The sequence below is a fragment of the Schistosoma mansoni genome (genome assembly GCF_000237925.1).
Source record: "Schistosoma mansoni, WGS project CABG00000000 data, chromosome W unplaced supercontig 0115, strain Puerto Rico, whole genome shotgun sequence".
Classification (NCBI taxonomy): Eukaryota; Metazoa; Platyhelminthes; class Trematoda; order Strigeidida; family Schistosomatidae; genus Schistosoma; species Schistosoma mansoni.
In genome coordinates, this window is record NW_017386021.1 from 959,690 (window position 1) to 976,633 (window position 16,944).

At 36.6% G+C, this 16,944-nt stretch overlaps 1 protein-coding gene across 1 annotated transcript in view; it reads right to left on the reverse strand.

Moving 5' to 3' along the window:
* Smp_137580 (helicase, putative) overlaps nt 1-12,904 on the reverse strand; it is a gene marked incomplete at both ends in the record, with an annotated part of 47,172 nt that extends 34,268 nt beyond the window's left edge. The window contains 7 exons of the mRNA XM_018791008.1: nt 464-631; nt 3,121-3,174; nt 4,134-4,410; nt 6,794-6,947; nt 7,062-7,324; nt 12,453-12,779; nt 12,815-12,904. Of these exons, the coding sequence (XP_018645798.1) occupies nt 464-631; nt 3,121-3,174; nt 4,134-4,410; nt 6,794-6,947; nt 7,062-7,324; nt 12,453-12,779; nt 12,815-12,904 (1,333 nt within the window). The remainder of the gene's footprint in view (nt 1-463; nt 632-3,120; nt 3,175-4,133; nt 4,411-6,793; nt 6,948-7,061; nt 7,325-12,452; nt 12,780-12,814) is intronic.
* Nucleotides 12,905-16,944: the final 4,040 nt, after the last annotated feature.

Genomic DNA, 16,944 nt, shown 5'->3' on the forward strand with positions numbered 1-16,944 from the left:
ACGCTGTATCGAAACTGTCAAGGACGAATTTCTAGGTATTCAAAGAAATCTTGCGTATTCCCGAATAAAAACCTTTATATCTACAAAACACAATTCATCGTAACCTTAGATCATCGCTGGTAATCCTCTATGCAATTTTACGCCCAATGATAGTGTGATAACATTTACTCTCTCTCTCTCTCTGTATTATATTAATTTTTTTCTCCCGATTATTTATAAACGTTTAACTGACCGCCACTTGTTTTTTACACGCAAATGCCTTGACTAATACACGTGTGACCAGATTATCCGAAATGTATTGTGTAAATAGAACTTTTTTTTTTAAACAGAGTACATCTTCACACTGCTTTATCTACCAGAATGTAAACTAACTAAAAAAGAAAACTCCAGCAATTTCACAGCCCCAAAAAGAATAAGATGATCGAAAAAATATCTTGCAAAACAGCAACAACATATCACGTACATTTACTTGTTAAATCTACTGATGATAGATTTTTAGCTAATGTTTCAACGGATGATCTAGAGAATGCAAATGCTATCGCAGGCATAAGATTTTGTTCTTTTAGTAAATTAACAAATCCAAGCCACGTATTTTTAGTTTGTACAAGGAAAGCGTCTTTCCCGCTACAAGCTTTAACAAAATAATAAAATGAAAATAATTAAAATATCTAATAGTTGGAGATAATTTAAATTGTTAGAGATTTTTCTAACGATATATATATATATATATATATATATATATATATATATATATATTTGCTACTCCTTACGTTAATTAAACGTAGAAAATGTCGAATACGAGTAGTGTTGAGGATGTATATTTCCTGCATATGAATTATCAGACAGACAGTAAGAATGAATCGATGAATACAGCATGATATTTGACTATTACTACCCGAAAAATGTTTGGTTACGTGTGAATCAGTTTATGTATGAAAATCGACAAAGAGTGATAAAGACAAATGAAGTAGGCATATATAGAAATGCCCATAGATGAGTACATACAATCTAAACAATAAGACAGTGATGACACATAAAAAAGTCCCATAAGTTTGCATAACAATTTTTATCAATTAGCAATACGAACGGATTTTCGATTAAGCATTTACATGTTCAAGTGTATATGGGCAGCTATATTATCATTACTGACAATGAGGCCCAGTTACTAAGTATAAAATATTTGAGAAAATTGAAAATAACTTCAACATCTCAATCATTAAAATAAATCTAAGGTAGTATAAACCAAACAACTGTTTTTAAAATTATCTGCAAACTATTAACCCTTAGCTATAAAACTTCATAATTTTTACTTTTATGATCAATGTTAAAACATAAAAATGTATTAGATGTATGAGTAAAACAGTTTACGAAATTTAACAAAGAAATGATTTAAGTATTCTTCAAGGAAAAACTGAACTAGATGATCAATTATTCTGAGTGCTATTAAGATATATTGAATGAAGAATTTTAATGAATACGTTTCTCTTTACAGTAGTGCTTAGCATCAAATCTTACGATCAAGTTGGAAAATAACCCGGTCTAAGTTTGGGATACTTTTACGTTTAGATAAATTTGCAACCTGATAAATAGAATTTTATCAGTCTCAAAAGGGATAAACAAACATGGTAATAGCCACTACTCAGTTACAGATCAACTGTATATATGTTAGTCCTACGAGAGTTTCGTAGCGGTCTAAATAGCTCGGTGGTGACATTTCAAATTGTGATGCTGAGTAACTGCTATAACGAGATAAATATTAAGCAAAGTTGGACTTCCAGAACTTTCCTACCTAAATTTATTATTTGTACTTTTGCAGTGTAATTTTAAAATATTTAAATAAATGTAGTTTTGTATCGCCCTATTTGTAAGCTATTCCGTGATTCGTAAGCTGATATGTTTTGTACTTTTCTTAAGTTACTGTTACTTTATCACGAGCCAATCACTCAATTCTCTTCCATTTAGGGAGTAAATGTAGTCACATCGTAATTTCTTAATTAGGTTGATGTGTATCTCGATAATTGTAGATGACTAAAACTGATTCTCTGTTTACAAACATAATCCGCAAAAACTTTCATTTTACTATTACTGTTATATTCTGTGTACGCATACACATACATATAAATACACATAAAACATGAGCAATCCAAAAAGATTGCTTAAAATGATTATACCTTCGGATTTATGATGTTTGAAATTTTCACCATCAAATGCAAACCAAAATCTTACGATCGATAAATAGCAATGCTTTTTTGGTAATGTTAGAGAAATATGCAATGATGGATGCAATGACACAAAAGTTACAACCGATAGAAGAAGAGGAATTAAGTTAAATATTTAAGCCTTAATATTAATTGATCGACAAGTGCCTCTCGAAAATTAACAGTATCTTGATCCAAAGATAGATTTTAACTCAAGAACTATTGAGAACCAATGAGGTGCAACACAAACCTGACTGAATTTTATGATATAAATCAATTCGATTATGAGTTCGAGAGATCTAAAAATCCCAAAGTATTTTGTCAAAGGTTAGTGCTGATGATATATTGAATAGAAATGAACAAAGCTCTCTGTTCAAGTGGATTTCAGTTTAAAATAGCTTGTTTCATTTCATGATGCAGATCATTCAATAAAATTTGTACGAAATCTTAACAAAAACCACTTTAATATATTTTCAAAAATATTAATAATATACATGACAAATTTGTTGACGATAATCACCGTATAAAATTAGATTTATTTCCCAACTAATCAGTCACTGAGTAGTGATCAATATCATATTTATAAATTTCTTTAATATTGATAAAATCCTATCTGTCAAGATGGGATGTGGCTACTAGTCTAAGTGACTCGACATCCATGCACTATGTTGAAATGTCAAGTGGATGGAGGTAGTCGACAGAAAACCGTGAAAACATAGGTTCCACACCAATCAACACTCGTTAGTAAGGTGTACCAACAATCTTGAGAGAAGTGATGCTTCTTAATGAACTCGAACTTGTGTCACCTGGTCTCACAGCCTGAGACATTACCACTGAGCTATTCCAACGACATTTCCTTTTTAATAACTCTAACTACCTAACATATTTATTTTGTTATTATATGTAACTTGAATAAACTTACCAGGGGAACGATATGGTCTTCGACTATTATTCGACAAAGCCGCTGTCTGATAACCTATAAACAGAAATAAATTGCAAACATTATACAATATGTAGTGTGTACTTTCATTTTTTCTATAACACTATTCTTAAAAGTAGGTTTCGGAAACTTTTATTTGTTTTAACGAATTTAAGAAAACTGTAAAACTTATACAAAAAGAGTGAAGTTGTTCTCTTCTTCGATGAATTTCTGACGCGTTAGAAAAAGTCTCTGTTTCCTTATCAAAGAAGTGGGGAAGTTTGTTTGTATGCATCAGTGATAAGATATTTGTGGCCTGAGTGAAAATGATTCTTATATGAAGTGTGCCCGAACATCATGTGTTAGAAACAGTCTTCTATACAGGCATAATCCGTCAGTCAGCCAGTTGCTTTGCCATTTGATGTGAAACTGTTTCAAGCAATCAGAGACTGATTAATTAGGACCTTCATCATGGATCATCAACCAGCTGTATGACATTAAAAAGGACCATTTATAGTTGCGGCCAAGAAATATCCATTTACACATCTTTCATCCAGAGATATCGACCAGAAATGTAATACAAAAACTATTACTCGAAATCCACAAAACTCTAACCTCTTGAAAAAAAATGATTCAAGTTTAGGTATTTTTGAATTGGAATCACCTTTCTTCACGTAATTTAAGTGTCAATATAAAGTTTAGAATGAATGTGTTGAACATAAAATCAAGAGCGTTACTATGTGATAACATAAATAATATAAAAGCTGGTACAAAATTGGAAATACTTCGAGGAACCTGACAAATTATACTTCTACTGACAAAGCATATAAGCCTCATACAATAGAAAATAGCTACCATCATAAGTTGGGACCCTTCATTTGAAAAGAATCGTTGACATGAGATTGTCAAACAAACAGACAACTTCATGTAAATGAGTTAGTACTTTACTCCTGAGCGCAAGTAGTATGAAGGAATACGTGACAACATATTTATTTATTTTGACGTGTAAACGTTACCTGAATCTATAAAGCGACCATCTTTGTCTACAATGAGGTGAAGGTGGGATGTATATTGTTCCGTCATGCTAGTATATAGGTAATGTTCCAGTGGGACTGGGCGTTTATCTGTTGCAATAACATGAATTTCGCAACCTCTTACACGTCCTAACCAATCAGCTATTTCAAAACTATTTGGTACAGTGGCGCTTAACATCACCAGTAAAATATGCTTAGGAAGCATTATCATAATCTGTTCCCATACGTAACCTCTATCTGGATTATTAATATAATGTACCTAAAGAGAAAAAGGGAAGGAAATATGAAAGTTATGGTGATAATAATAATAATAATAATAGTAATAATAATAACACAGCTTATTTATTCATCCAGCAATCGCTGGTGAGACAAACAGATAAACTAGACAAATGTAAAATATAGTTTGTTAGTGAACGAATCGTTTCTTTATTGAAGACAGAGTGAAGATAATCTGGATAAAATAAATTTAAAGAGTAAAATAATAAAATTAGTGTAATGCTTCAAATAAAGATCTCAACAACAATTAAATAACTAAAAGTACAAATAGACGCAAAACTTTCGACTAGGGACACATGTGTCGGTGAATATTAGGATGTGTTTTATCAGATCATACTCGTAAATGATAATTCACTAGCTTAGTGCTGCTAAACACTAGTCAGAGGGATGAATACATATTAGGAAGGGAACTGATGCTATTTGGAGGATTAAAATAGAGTTAACTGGCATTAAAGTCAGTTGTTACCACTGAAATATTCGTGCCTTCAAATGCTTTACATCATCTTAATCTTGAGTCCGTTGGACTACCTGCTAAATTGCAACTAGATCAATAGAATCAAATCAGCATCAAGGAAGTATCATGGATTAAAAATTGATGAATTCATGTGAGCGATAGGTGAAACGATGTGATTAAATTATAATTCCTAATGAAACAGAATTATTAACACAAGCTCCCAAATGAAATGACTTAAGGTGACAAGACAGCTGTCAACAAAATAGATTTTTCCCACAGTAAAATAACATCTTCAGACAAAATCTTAGATCCAGAAAGTCAACATGATTAGGCATCGTAAGCGATTGCAAAAAAATGGATTCTGTAGGTCATTCACCTGCCAGTGGAAATAAAACATGAGATAATCTAACTCAATTATTGTCCTATCATATCAGCCATGATCGACATAGAGCCTAGGATAGTTGGCAACCCTGAACAATACCACTTGCGGTTCACAATTCTGGTAAAAGTTGGTCATAAGCTTTGACTTGAGCAGTAATATTGTTACGAGGTTTATGTACTTCTTTGACATACCTTTCTATGGCAAACCATGTCACAAAACCGCCTCCTAAATGAATTCGAATGCCACCTTAAGGTAAAAAGAATACGACTACAGTTGGGCGACAGTAAATTTTATTACTTTATAAAACCTGACATTTAATCGATATATCCATGTTCGTAGCTGAAACGACCCTAGTTTCCCTTAGTTTTCATTCGTGAAACAGCAGACAAGCATTCGACGAATATAGGGCTACTACCGTAGATACTATATTATTCAGATTGACTCTTGTGTAGTTATCATAAAAGGATTTTGGTTCTATCTTATTAAAAGGACTAAAATCCGTCATATCATTTAAACATAAAGTTGGTTACTTTTCAGTGATTACAAGTATGGGATTGTGGAGATTGGCAAATTTCACTGAAGCCACGAGCCGACTAAAGCTAGATCACCATTGAAATCCTGGAGGCATTGGATAGCCGTTCTATCCTCATACAGGACTCCTCAGCAGAGCGCACTTACGACTACACACGTGGGAATCGAGCCCAGAAGCTTCGATCTCACGCGTGAACGTCCAACTGCTAGACCACTGAGCATGGATCAAATAGTGAACAAGTTTGACTTCGATCAATCCACGATATTACGCGACGTACTTCAATCATCTTCAGTGGATACACTGATCACACTCGACAAGGTTCAGCTCCAATTGTCATGGCTTCAAATTAAAACTCTGGAAATTCCCTCTCAAAGCTAGTTACTATTGAGCACATGATAACTGTCAGTAAGGATTTATGGATATTGTTGAATTTCATGGAAGATAATCGCGCAATAACATAGACCGATTGAAGTTAGACTCAGTGGTCTAGTGGTTAGAAGTTTTCACCCGAGTGAAGGTTCTAGGCTCGATTTCCTATTTCAGGGTCGTGGATGTGAACTTCTGAGGAGTTTCACACTACGATGAAACGGCTATCCGATGCTTTCGAGTTTTCAGTGTTTGTTTAACTTTACTTGATTTGTGATTCCGACGAGTCGCAGTGATCAATTAGTGCAATAAAATGTATTCTAACGTAAAATAATACCTTTATAGTAATTTTTGGTCAACAGGACGTAATAAAATATCATAACCGTGATAATAGTTTCAAGAATATAGGCCCATGACGTTTTTTAGCTAAAATACTAATATGTTTCGGGAATTATTTGAACTAAACCCAAATAAACTTATCACAATTAACTGTCTTGTGGTACGAAACGCAGTCATCTACAATAGTCTAGCCCGATTTGCGTCACAGATATGTAATTTAATAAAAGAATATGATTGTGACAAAATAGTTTTAATAAACAACCTTGGTAATTGAATGATAATCAAAAGCTTACCTCGTCCAAGATTACAATTTCAAGATTTTTGATAATCTCAGATGCATTACACAGCATATTATATAATATTTCAGTGGTCATGATAAGTAATGATGCTTCTTGAGCTAGTTTGATATCTCCAGTAATCAGTCCAACATTTTCACCAAATCTTTCCCTACAGTAGTTAATAAGTGGTAGACAAAATTGTGCTAAGTATACCCCCATATATATAAACTACGATAAAATACATACGAAACTATTGTTTCACTAATTCAACAAGATGACTAACCTAAACTCATGAAATTTCTGATTGGAAAGTGCTTTAACTGGACTTGTGTAGACAACACGTGACCCACGACGTAAACAAATAGCACAGGCGTATTCTGCAACCACCGTTTTACCGGATGATGTATGTGCTGAAACAAATACTGTTTCGTTGTTTTCAAGACAAAGGATTGCACGTTTTTGAAATGTGTCAAGTTCGAAATCCCAATTTAGTGCTGGATTCTGAATTAATTTTGTCAAGGTCGGGAGTGGTGTTGAAGTATCCTCCTATGTAGTGAGAGATAATGATCATAGGAATGTAAATTTACAAATGATATGCACAAATGAATCTGTGAAAAACACTATATAAATCAAAGTACAAAATGTAGGTCAAAATACCGTCGTTTCAAAAAGATAAACTCATATTTCCCTGCAGTGATTACATTTTATTTCAAATTCAGTTTGAATTTTCTATTGTATAATTAATTAGCGGTTAAAATGCTTATCTCACTACCTGAGATAAAAAAACGAACGCCTACTACACACATAAATTTATGGGGCTATTCATCGGTAAGCCCCCAAATACCCTGGTACGGCTGAGAGTGGGGAGAGTCCGCTCTCCCTCTCCAAATGCTCTCACATAGCCACGCGTATATAGCTTCTGACAGGGAAGTCCTACTCACTGCCTTCTCGTGACCCTACTGTTGTTTACGAAATTGAGAGAACGAAAAGCGAGTGTCCCGCGCTTGAACCGGGTTGGTGGACAAGGCGAGTCCACCTAGGGGAGTTGGAAAACCCTGATTCCAAACCAATGGTGTACATGGGATCCAGTATCCTGATGGAACAAATGGCGTATGAACCAATTGTTGGTCACCGGCTACCATGGGACTGCATCTCCTTAAGATGCTCCACTGCTCTGTGGATCAGATCTTTAAGTCGAAGGCGGGGGGTGTGACCCCCTAAGAAAACCACCTGTTTCGGTTTGGGCACCTGGGCACTATCACAGCCGTCACACAAATCGAATGAGATTTGTGTGGCACATATGTATTTGGTGCCCCTTTGTACCAGTATTTCTATGTTTAAATAAATAAGTTCATCTGTAAGGCCAAATGATACATTCAGTACTCGTCACCTAGTTCCTCAGAAATCCCCTACGTTTGGACCTCAAACGAAATACGAAAGGCAGGAAGTGCGCAAAGATGCTTTACTTCAAAGGTTAGTTTGAGTATAGAGTATAAGGATATTTATGGATGATCTTGATATTCTGTAAGTCGCTAAAAATATGTCAAAATCGGGAACAATATCGGCAGTTATTTAATCAGGAGACGACACGAAACCAATCTTTTCTAGAGTTTTCTGGAAAGTTTCTACCAAACATTGACTGGCGGAAGTATTTCTTCAACTTCCTCGCGGCTTCTGGAACCTTTTACGAGGAAGTCTCGTAAGCATTTAGTAATAAACACCAATTAGTTTGTGAGGTGTCATTTAATCAATTTGCTAATGAAACTGACCAATTCTAGACATGTTTTTTAATAAACGGATTAATTCAAGAATTAGTTTTCTCATTAGCAGAGTATATAACAGAAGTTGTTTATGTAACATTGGGTAAAGAAGTGTATACAATCTGAGTAATGTTTAAGTGAGCAAAAAAATAACTAAAATAAACCATGCAAACGGAACTATTTAGTCTGTCAGATGTTCGGTGAACTGATGCAAATACGTAAAATATTTTAAATACAACATTTTGTCAATGTCTTCAACTGCAAAAAGAGTTAGTAAGAAAAGTTTCACAAAAAGTCAAAATGCTTGACCCGTTATCCACCTCGCAACAACACCCTGATCACATGCTTAAAACATGAAGATAACTAATCAATAAGTATTCCAAAACATATTACATTTCAAAAGAATTCCAAGCTTTTTGGAATAAAAATGTGTGTGAGCCAATATGGAGATAATTAGAATAGTGGTTTATTTAGATTGCTGAGATTTATAGTCTACATTGCATGACAGTGATTGCATAATTTTTTAAAATTAGGAACCCTGGAGGGTTGCTTCGTTCTAGGAGGGAACTGCTCAACAGGGAGTATCCACGACCCCACCGAGGACTGAACTCAAGGCCTTCAGATCTGAAGGCAAACGCCCAACATTTAGAATCCTGAGTCTGGATTCGGAAGTATACATCCCCAACTATAATCGAACCTTGGTATTACGCGAACACCTTACAATGTCATTGGTGAATAAATCCCAGACACCCCACAAGGTTGGATTATACCGGTCACGTTATCTCACTAGAACACGGAGAGTAATCTGTCGCAATCATCCACTAGTGATGAACGAAAACTCAATGTTATAAAGGTTTAAGCTGAACACTAAGCCTGCAGGTCCTCGGTTCGATCTCAAGTGAGGTGGTGGATCCCTGCTCCCGAGGAGTCCCACACTATCATAAAACAGCTGTCTGGTGCTTGATGATTTCACTGGTTATCTAACTGAGGTCAGCCAGTTATGTAGAAAATGTGAAATAGTTTACACTACAAATTGGCTTTAGCTACATTACTGTTGAAAAGCAGGAAACACTTGATGGCTAGGACGAAAGAGTTTCTTTTCCCGATCTTTAATGGTCGTCTAGCTAAAGCCAGTTTATGGTGTTAACTACCATCGAGTTGAATTCTTCACAATCCCTCAATCCTAATGAAAAAAACAAGATATTGGATGGGAAGAATAAATCAGTAATTCATTATTGCTTGATATCTCTAGTTTGTAAAGAACCAATGATTGATTGTTGAAATGTGTTGAGCCTACAACATACAAATGATTACTAATGCTGTCCTAAGTATTTCATATACGTTAGGAAAATAAAAATGGGAATCATGTAACCCGTTGAACTGCTAGAATGGAACAATGGGGAGAGGTAGGTGTATACTTTCACTCTATGTGATATGTTTGTATGCAGAGCATGCAGTAAGTATGGCATGACTGCAGAATTTCATAGAGGGTGAAAATTATAATCAATAAATATATGATCAGAAAGAAAGTCGGTCTGCTTCTCGCAAGTCAGTCTTCCATATGTTTCAAACAGTGTGAATTATGACGGAAACCAATAGTTCGGAATCGATTGAAAGTAAACTTATTCTGGATTTTTGTATCATAGAGGGCTTAGACCCATTTTAAGAACTGGGACTACTGTTGCCTGATCTTAGGATGTCGGAACACTCTCTACTTCGTAAACCTTTCTAAACAATTTAGTCGGTTCCCTGAACAAGCAGCTCGCCGTGATGTCTGATAAGGGCCAGAGTGAGTCGTTTGGACCCGGCGATCTCTGACGCCTCGGAAGTTGGGATTCCTTGAGAACCACCTCTTTTTCAGGTGGATCAGCTTTCACTGGTTATAGTGGACAGGCAAGTTTGGTGGACGGCCAAAATGTCGCTTGAAAAAAATTCTGCTCACCGTCCAAGGTTTTGTTAGATATGATCTATCGGCTTCCTAGATCGCTCCACTCACATCGAGCTCCTTCCCCTCAATGACTCAAATCAATTGAAAGAGCTTTTCACAAATACCAGATGCAGTTGCTGCTTCCAAACTAGTTAGCATCCTTTAACTACCAAGTGTTCGGTTCTCACACAACTTCTGGATGACTTGCAGACCTAAGAATCTGTTTGTCTCCAAGTTCGTGATTAGCCACAGTCAACCAACGTGTCTCAAGGGGTCTGTTGAAACTTAGTGCTAGTCGGCGAAGCGTTTCGCAAAGCCATAAGCGACTTTACTTGTAATTTTCCTGACGTCAGGCAAATGCAACCAGTCCTCCGATGTATTTCTTGGACTGACATTTAGCCTTCAACCTAGCTCAGTTTGATATTTAGTTGCAATGCAAGCTGTGGTCGATTTTTATCTATCAATTACTTCAGAACAATGAAATTGCCGGCCGCTGAAAATCAAAATAAAGGGGCCCAAACCAAAGCACGACAAGGGACCATATACGTACTTGAGAACGAGTGCGTCACATAAACATATAAGCGGTAGCTGCACGCAATATAACCAATCTGAATCTACACAAGGGTTGCAGAGAGAGTGAAGACAGACATCATATCAGACCGTATCGAAAGCAATGCTGACCAGAAACACGTTGTAATGATAGGAGACTATAATTGTTATTCAACCAGTGACCAACGACTCCCCACTAACCACCAAGGCGACTCTACCATACCTAGACGCCCTATCAGCACATTCAAATCTCCAACTAACACTAAAACATCTATCAAACGTGATTTCTTGTTATCATTCAACTCGTGTTAGAGCTCATCCTCCACTGTATCCGGTCGGCAATTCGTCAGGACGCAGGCATTGATAACGATATAAAGTAATATTCCATTTTGACTTCTCGCTCTGACGAAACTTTTTAATCCTGAAACACAGACTACTGTTAATTGGGGTCCAATCGATTTGTACCACCTCAGCCCTGGCACTTAGTGCGACACCAAAGCCAACCAAACCGAACGAAAATGTCACAGAATTACCAGACAAACGCACACAGAACAAGCTTCTCGAATCGAGAAGTAGGATGCGCAATTTTAGCAATAATGCAGTCTTAAGTACGGAGTGTGGGTCTACGGTAGATTTGCATATCAAGACTTTCTAAAGATAGCCAAATCTACTGTCCGATCTGCATTAGCGCTAGGACGTTGAAAGGAACTAGTTTGACTGTTACTCATAGCTCCGGAAATGCTTATTCAGAATCTGCATTTGGTGGTAGCAATTAGACTAGTTCGTGACTTGAATTCGTTTAAACACGACAAAATTGTTGTCTGCTTGATCGTTTGAACTACTTGTGATCTAAATACAAATCGAATATAACTAAAACTGTTACTCTGACTATATTAATGCGCCTATGACTATTGTTGAGGCTAAAGTGGAATAAGTAGTTAAAATCTACTACTGCAAACCACCCTGTATTGCGCTCACGCTTTTGACAAAAAAACGGGTGCTTCATCTGTATCAGATGACCAAGGTTGGTGAATGAAAAGGAAATTTGTGTCCATCCCAAAACATTCTCAGCTGAAAATCTATAGGAGTTGACGAGACTTCAAACACTAATAGAGTAATCAACAAAATCCACAAGATTATTAGTCTCATCACCATCTCCATAAAACGAAGCTGTGTGACCAGGGTACCTCAATTCTACTACAGTATCCAGGTGAAATTAATAAAGCTATCAGTAGGATGTTTTCGATAAGATAGGATACAAACACATTGAACTGACGGAAGTAAAGTGAACCACTTAACATAGCTAAGTGGGCAGATGTAAAACAACGAAGGAGCACGGTCGTTGTTTTACTCTAAATATTTTGAATGGAGACCCATGTGAGATTGGCCTTAAGAAAACTGTCAGAAACCAAGCGGTCGCAAAGCATTTAAAACTTACTTCTTTAGCATAGGAATCACGTGATTTGCAGCTCCTTATTCGTCTTTTAAGAAACGTGATCGTTTCTCTTTTAGGTAGTAAGAAAGTTCCCGCCTCATTTATCTGAGCTGTTAGTCGAAGAAAATACCCTTTGGGAAAACACCAGCTCTGAACCACATCCTCAGAAGCCTTTCTCAATAATTCATCAATTATACTAGGGACAGTTGGTAAATCACCAGAACTGTCAGGTGATTTACGTATACAATTCCATAGATTAAACTCCGTTTTTGTTGAACGAAGAGCCTGTTTGCTAATCTCATGGATGGATTTCATAATTGTTGGTTCCACCTACGGAGATCAGGTCAGTTTCAAATAAAACTCACTCTGACGTTAGCGGTATTTATTCCATGAGATGTAGCCGTAGCACATGACCGTTTAAAATTAACATCAGGATCCAATACTTTCCCCGTCATACCATCTCTATGTATCGGGATATTATGATACGGGATCTGGGTTCGCTGGTGAATTAAATCATGTTTTAGGGAGTCCGGGATTAAGTTCTCATTCTTCGGGAAAGAATGTTCGAGGAAAGCGTGGACTTGTAGTATCTGACTCATAGTTCTTTATTCTGTTATACTTGTTAAGCAACTGCAACTTAAGTCTGTAATCAAAGTAAAGAAACACCAAAACAACAAAAATTGAGACTGCAATTCCATTTTTCTTTCGGAAGTAAACAAAAGGCAACTTTGGGGGTCTTCATAAATCACATCTCACAACTGTGAACCGCATGATGGGCTTACGAAAATTATGCAGTACCCACAAAACTTCACCCATCTTGCCGAAATTCACCCTGCGTACCCTTGAAATACAAGCTACCGACTCAAATCTGCCTGTAAATATGCTTATTATTAACGACAGAAACGGCAGTCAAAATATCAAATATTGATCCGATATGCACTCCAATGTCAGACGAAACAAAAACTCAAGGTATTCAGGAACATGATGTGTTCAAAACATATCACTATTCTAGTGAAGGAGAACTTAAGTGAGGAAAACTATTTTATTATCTTGTACAAAATCCACAATGGTTTGGTAAAATACGAGAATCATATATTAAGTACATTATTTTCACATCTTCCTTCAGTTAATAATAATAATTTATTCTCAGATAACAGTTTGTTACATGAAGCATGCCAGACAAGATCAAATCGTTACAGAAGTTACAAGTTTCACTTTAGTAAATTACTCAGCTGGGTTGATATTTCACAAACCATGAATGTAGATTGTTTTAGTAAGAAACGTATTGTCAATACAACAATTATATAACAATTTACCCTGTGTACCCTTGAAATACAAGCAACCGACTTAACTCTGCATATAAATATGCTTATTGTTGGAGGTTTACTATTCCTTCAAGGTCAATGTTTCGTAAAACGCTCTGAGATTGACAACTCGGTTTCACTTTCAGTTTCAGTTTCAGTTTGGAAAGGATGGGAGGCTTGGTGGCCTGTGTTAGTTCTGACAATGATGGTCTCTAAGCTGATCCAGCTTTCTTTTGAAAGAGTCGACGGATGGAGCCTCAACCACGTGCTGAGGTAATGAATTCCACTCGTTGATGATTCGATGGGAAGGTCGGTAGTCAGCTGACATGTAATTCGTTCTGGGCTTGTGAACTTTTTTGGGGTGTCCTCGTAAATTTTCTGTTTTAGGAGACAACGAAAATGAGGGCATATTAGGTGCAAATTTATCACTAAGCAATTCGGAAACTGTAATCAAGTCGCCTCTGATTCTTCGATATGACAGTGGGAATAGGTTTGCTTGGTAGGAAGTGGAACCAATTCAGCGTTTTATGCACTATTTCAAAAGGTATTTTACACAAATAAAACAGCATCAACACCATTGTTTCGTGACATCCCACTTGACATAAGGAGCAGTAATTTAACATGTTCTGCCCCACAGACACGGGTGGATTAAAGTTATCTCCCCACCATCATGTTTGCTGTTCAGTAACGCCATCCTCCCTCCTTTTATGATGTTAGGCCCTCTTACGTTTCTGTCATTGTGAATATAGCTTTAATCAAGGCCCATAGTTGGGATACACTGTCTCTACTAGTTCCATGTTACCAGCAAACCAGAGCGCTAAAGCATTTGTATTATGTGTTAGACATCCACTAAGTATTATATCATACTGCTATGAAGATAACTGAAGGTTTAAGCTAGAAGAGATAGGTCAGATTATATTTCGTTAAGAGATGGTAGGAACTAATAGTATATCAAAGGATATGGAAGAGTAGAAGATTGTAAAATTTTCAGGGTCAGAAAAGTAAGACATTGAGGAACTCACGAGAGTTTACAGCATTTTGAGCTTCTTACGATCGGCCTTGGTTGATCAGCATCCATAAGACTTGTGAGTTATCTGTCTACTTGTAATATTAAAAAAATAAAAAGACATGACCCTTAGGAAGAATAATGTGATTTTAATCATTAGAGAGATTTGGAATCTGAAATTGAGGGTTAGGAGCAGAAGGCCGTGATTAATAATCAATAAATAGTGGGGAGGATGGAACATGTGTTCTTTAATTTTGTTATAATCATACTAACAACAATGGGGTTCGTTATATTCTTGTTTCGTCTAGATTATAGGCGGTCCATAATAAAGTGCCTCATTGGTGGGCGGGAGTTCAAGGAATTGTTGATGAGGCTCTTTGGAGTCTAGTAACGAGGTCATTGGCCTTTTAAATTTGTGTGTCACAGTTAAGGGTAGGTATTGGCAACCTGTTCCACAATAAACTATACCGCATTGTAAAAAACTTACAACGCATTTGTTTTTGGTGTTTTACGGTATTTAGTGTGTATGCGTTGTTTCTTAGTCTATAGTCTGGGTCATAGATCATAGTTGGGCAGGAGGTTAGGAATGAGAGTCCATTTATTGCTTTGTAGAGAAATATTAAAATCGTTCCTTAGCCTACGGTGCAATAAAGGTTCTAAAGATAGGTGCTTACATCTACCGGTGTAATCGGGAGTGGAGTCACTTCCAAGCAGTTGGAATGTGAAGCTGCTTTGAACATCTACCCTTATTTTGTCTGTGGTATTCATGTTGGGGAAGATAAAAGAGCAATATTCAAGGGAAGGTCGTACACATATTTTGTAAATGGTAAGCTTAGCCTCTGTTGCGAAGAAATTTTTCGTCATGAAACCAATTAACCGTCTAGCTTTAGAAATAATACGGGAGGCATGTTCTTCAAAGTTTAGGCTTCCTGTGTAATTAATTCCCAAGTAGTGTACTGATTTAATTGTCTGGACTATACTTTTATTTAAGTAGAGTTGTAGTTCATAGGGGTGCTTTCCACAGTGCATGATTCCGCTTTGGTCATTTTTCACTCCAGTTAGTTATTGAGATCATCTGGAATCAGGGATACACTTTCACTTAGAGCTTCAGGCTTATAGCTGTATACTTATTTGAGATCATCAGCATATAAGTATGGTTTCCCAAACTTTGTGATGTTACATATGTCGTTTATATACATGAAAAGCAAGATTGGGCCTAATACACTTCCCTGAATGACGCCACTAGTTATTGGTCTAGTTGACGAGAGATGGCCGTTGTACTTTATCATTTCTTTACGTTCCTTTAAGAATGAAACGAACCATGAATAGAGTGGGTAGTTGATTTCGAAGGACCGTAGTTTGACTAGAAGTCTTTTGTGTGAGACCTTATCAAAAGCTTTTTCGAAGTCTAAACATGTGACTGATACTAAAATTCCGTTGTCTCGTTTCAGAGTTATATCATTAATGTAGTCAACTAGGCATGTACCACATGATCTGGACCTGAGAAATCCATGCTGGGAGACCGAGACGAGATTATTAGCAATTAGATGTTGGACTACCGCCAACTTAACTACTTTTTCCATCACTCTAGACACCTCTGAAGTTATGTTTATGGGTCGGTAACTTTCAACATTTGCCTCAGGTCCTGTTTTAATTTTGGGAATAAGGTGTATAGTTTTCCAGGCAGTACGGTAACATGCTGTAGAGAGTGATATCGCAAACAGTTTGAGAAATAAAACACACATATCATCAGCTCCAAGTTTTAGCATGCTAGCCGAAATACCATCTGGTCAATCAGTGTAGGAGTGTTTCAATGTACTAATTGCCTTAGAGATGTTCTGTACATTAAAGTCTGCGTTAGTAATCTCACAGGAAGGTTCTGGGATTAGTTTATAGTGACCTACTTTTATGACGAGTACGCGATTGGTATAAGGTGAACAATTATCATCATAACTAATTGTACCAGTGGTTGTTTTACTGTACTTGTTGAACTGTAAAAAAAATACACTTTTCCTTCCGTTGCCTGTGACCTTGCATAAACTCATATACGCTCGGTAGTTCCGCTTGTAAACTTTGGCACGTCTCGGTATTCTTTCGATACCACGAGTTCACCAACAAATATATCTTATTGCAGACATTAACAGCCTTCTGGTTTTTGGCCCACCGAGGGATCGACGTCGATATC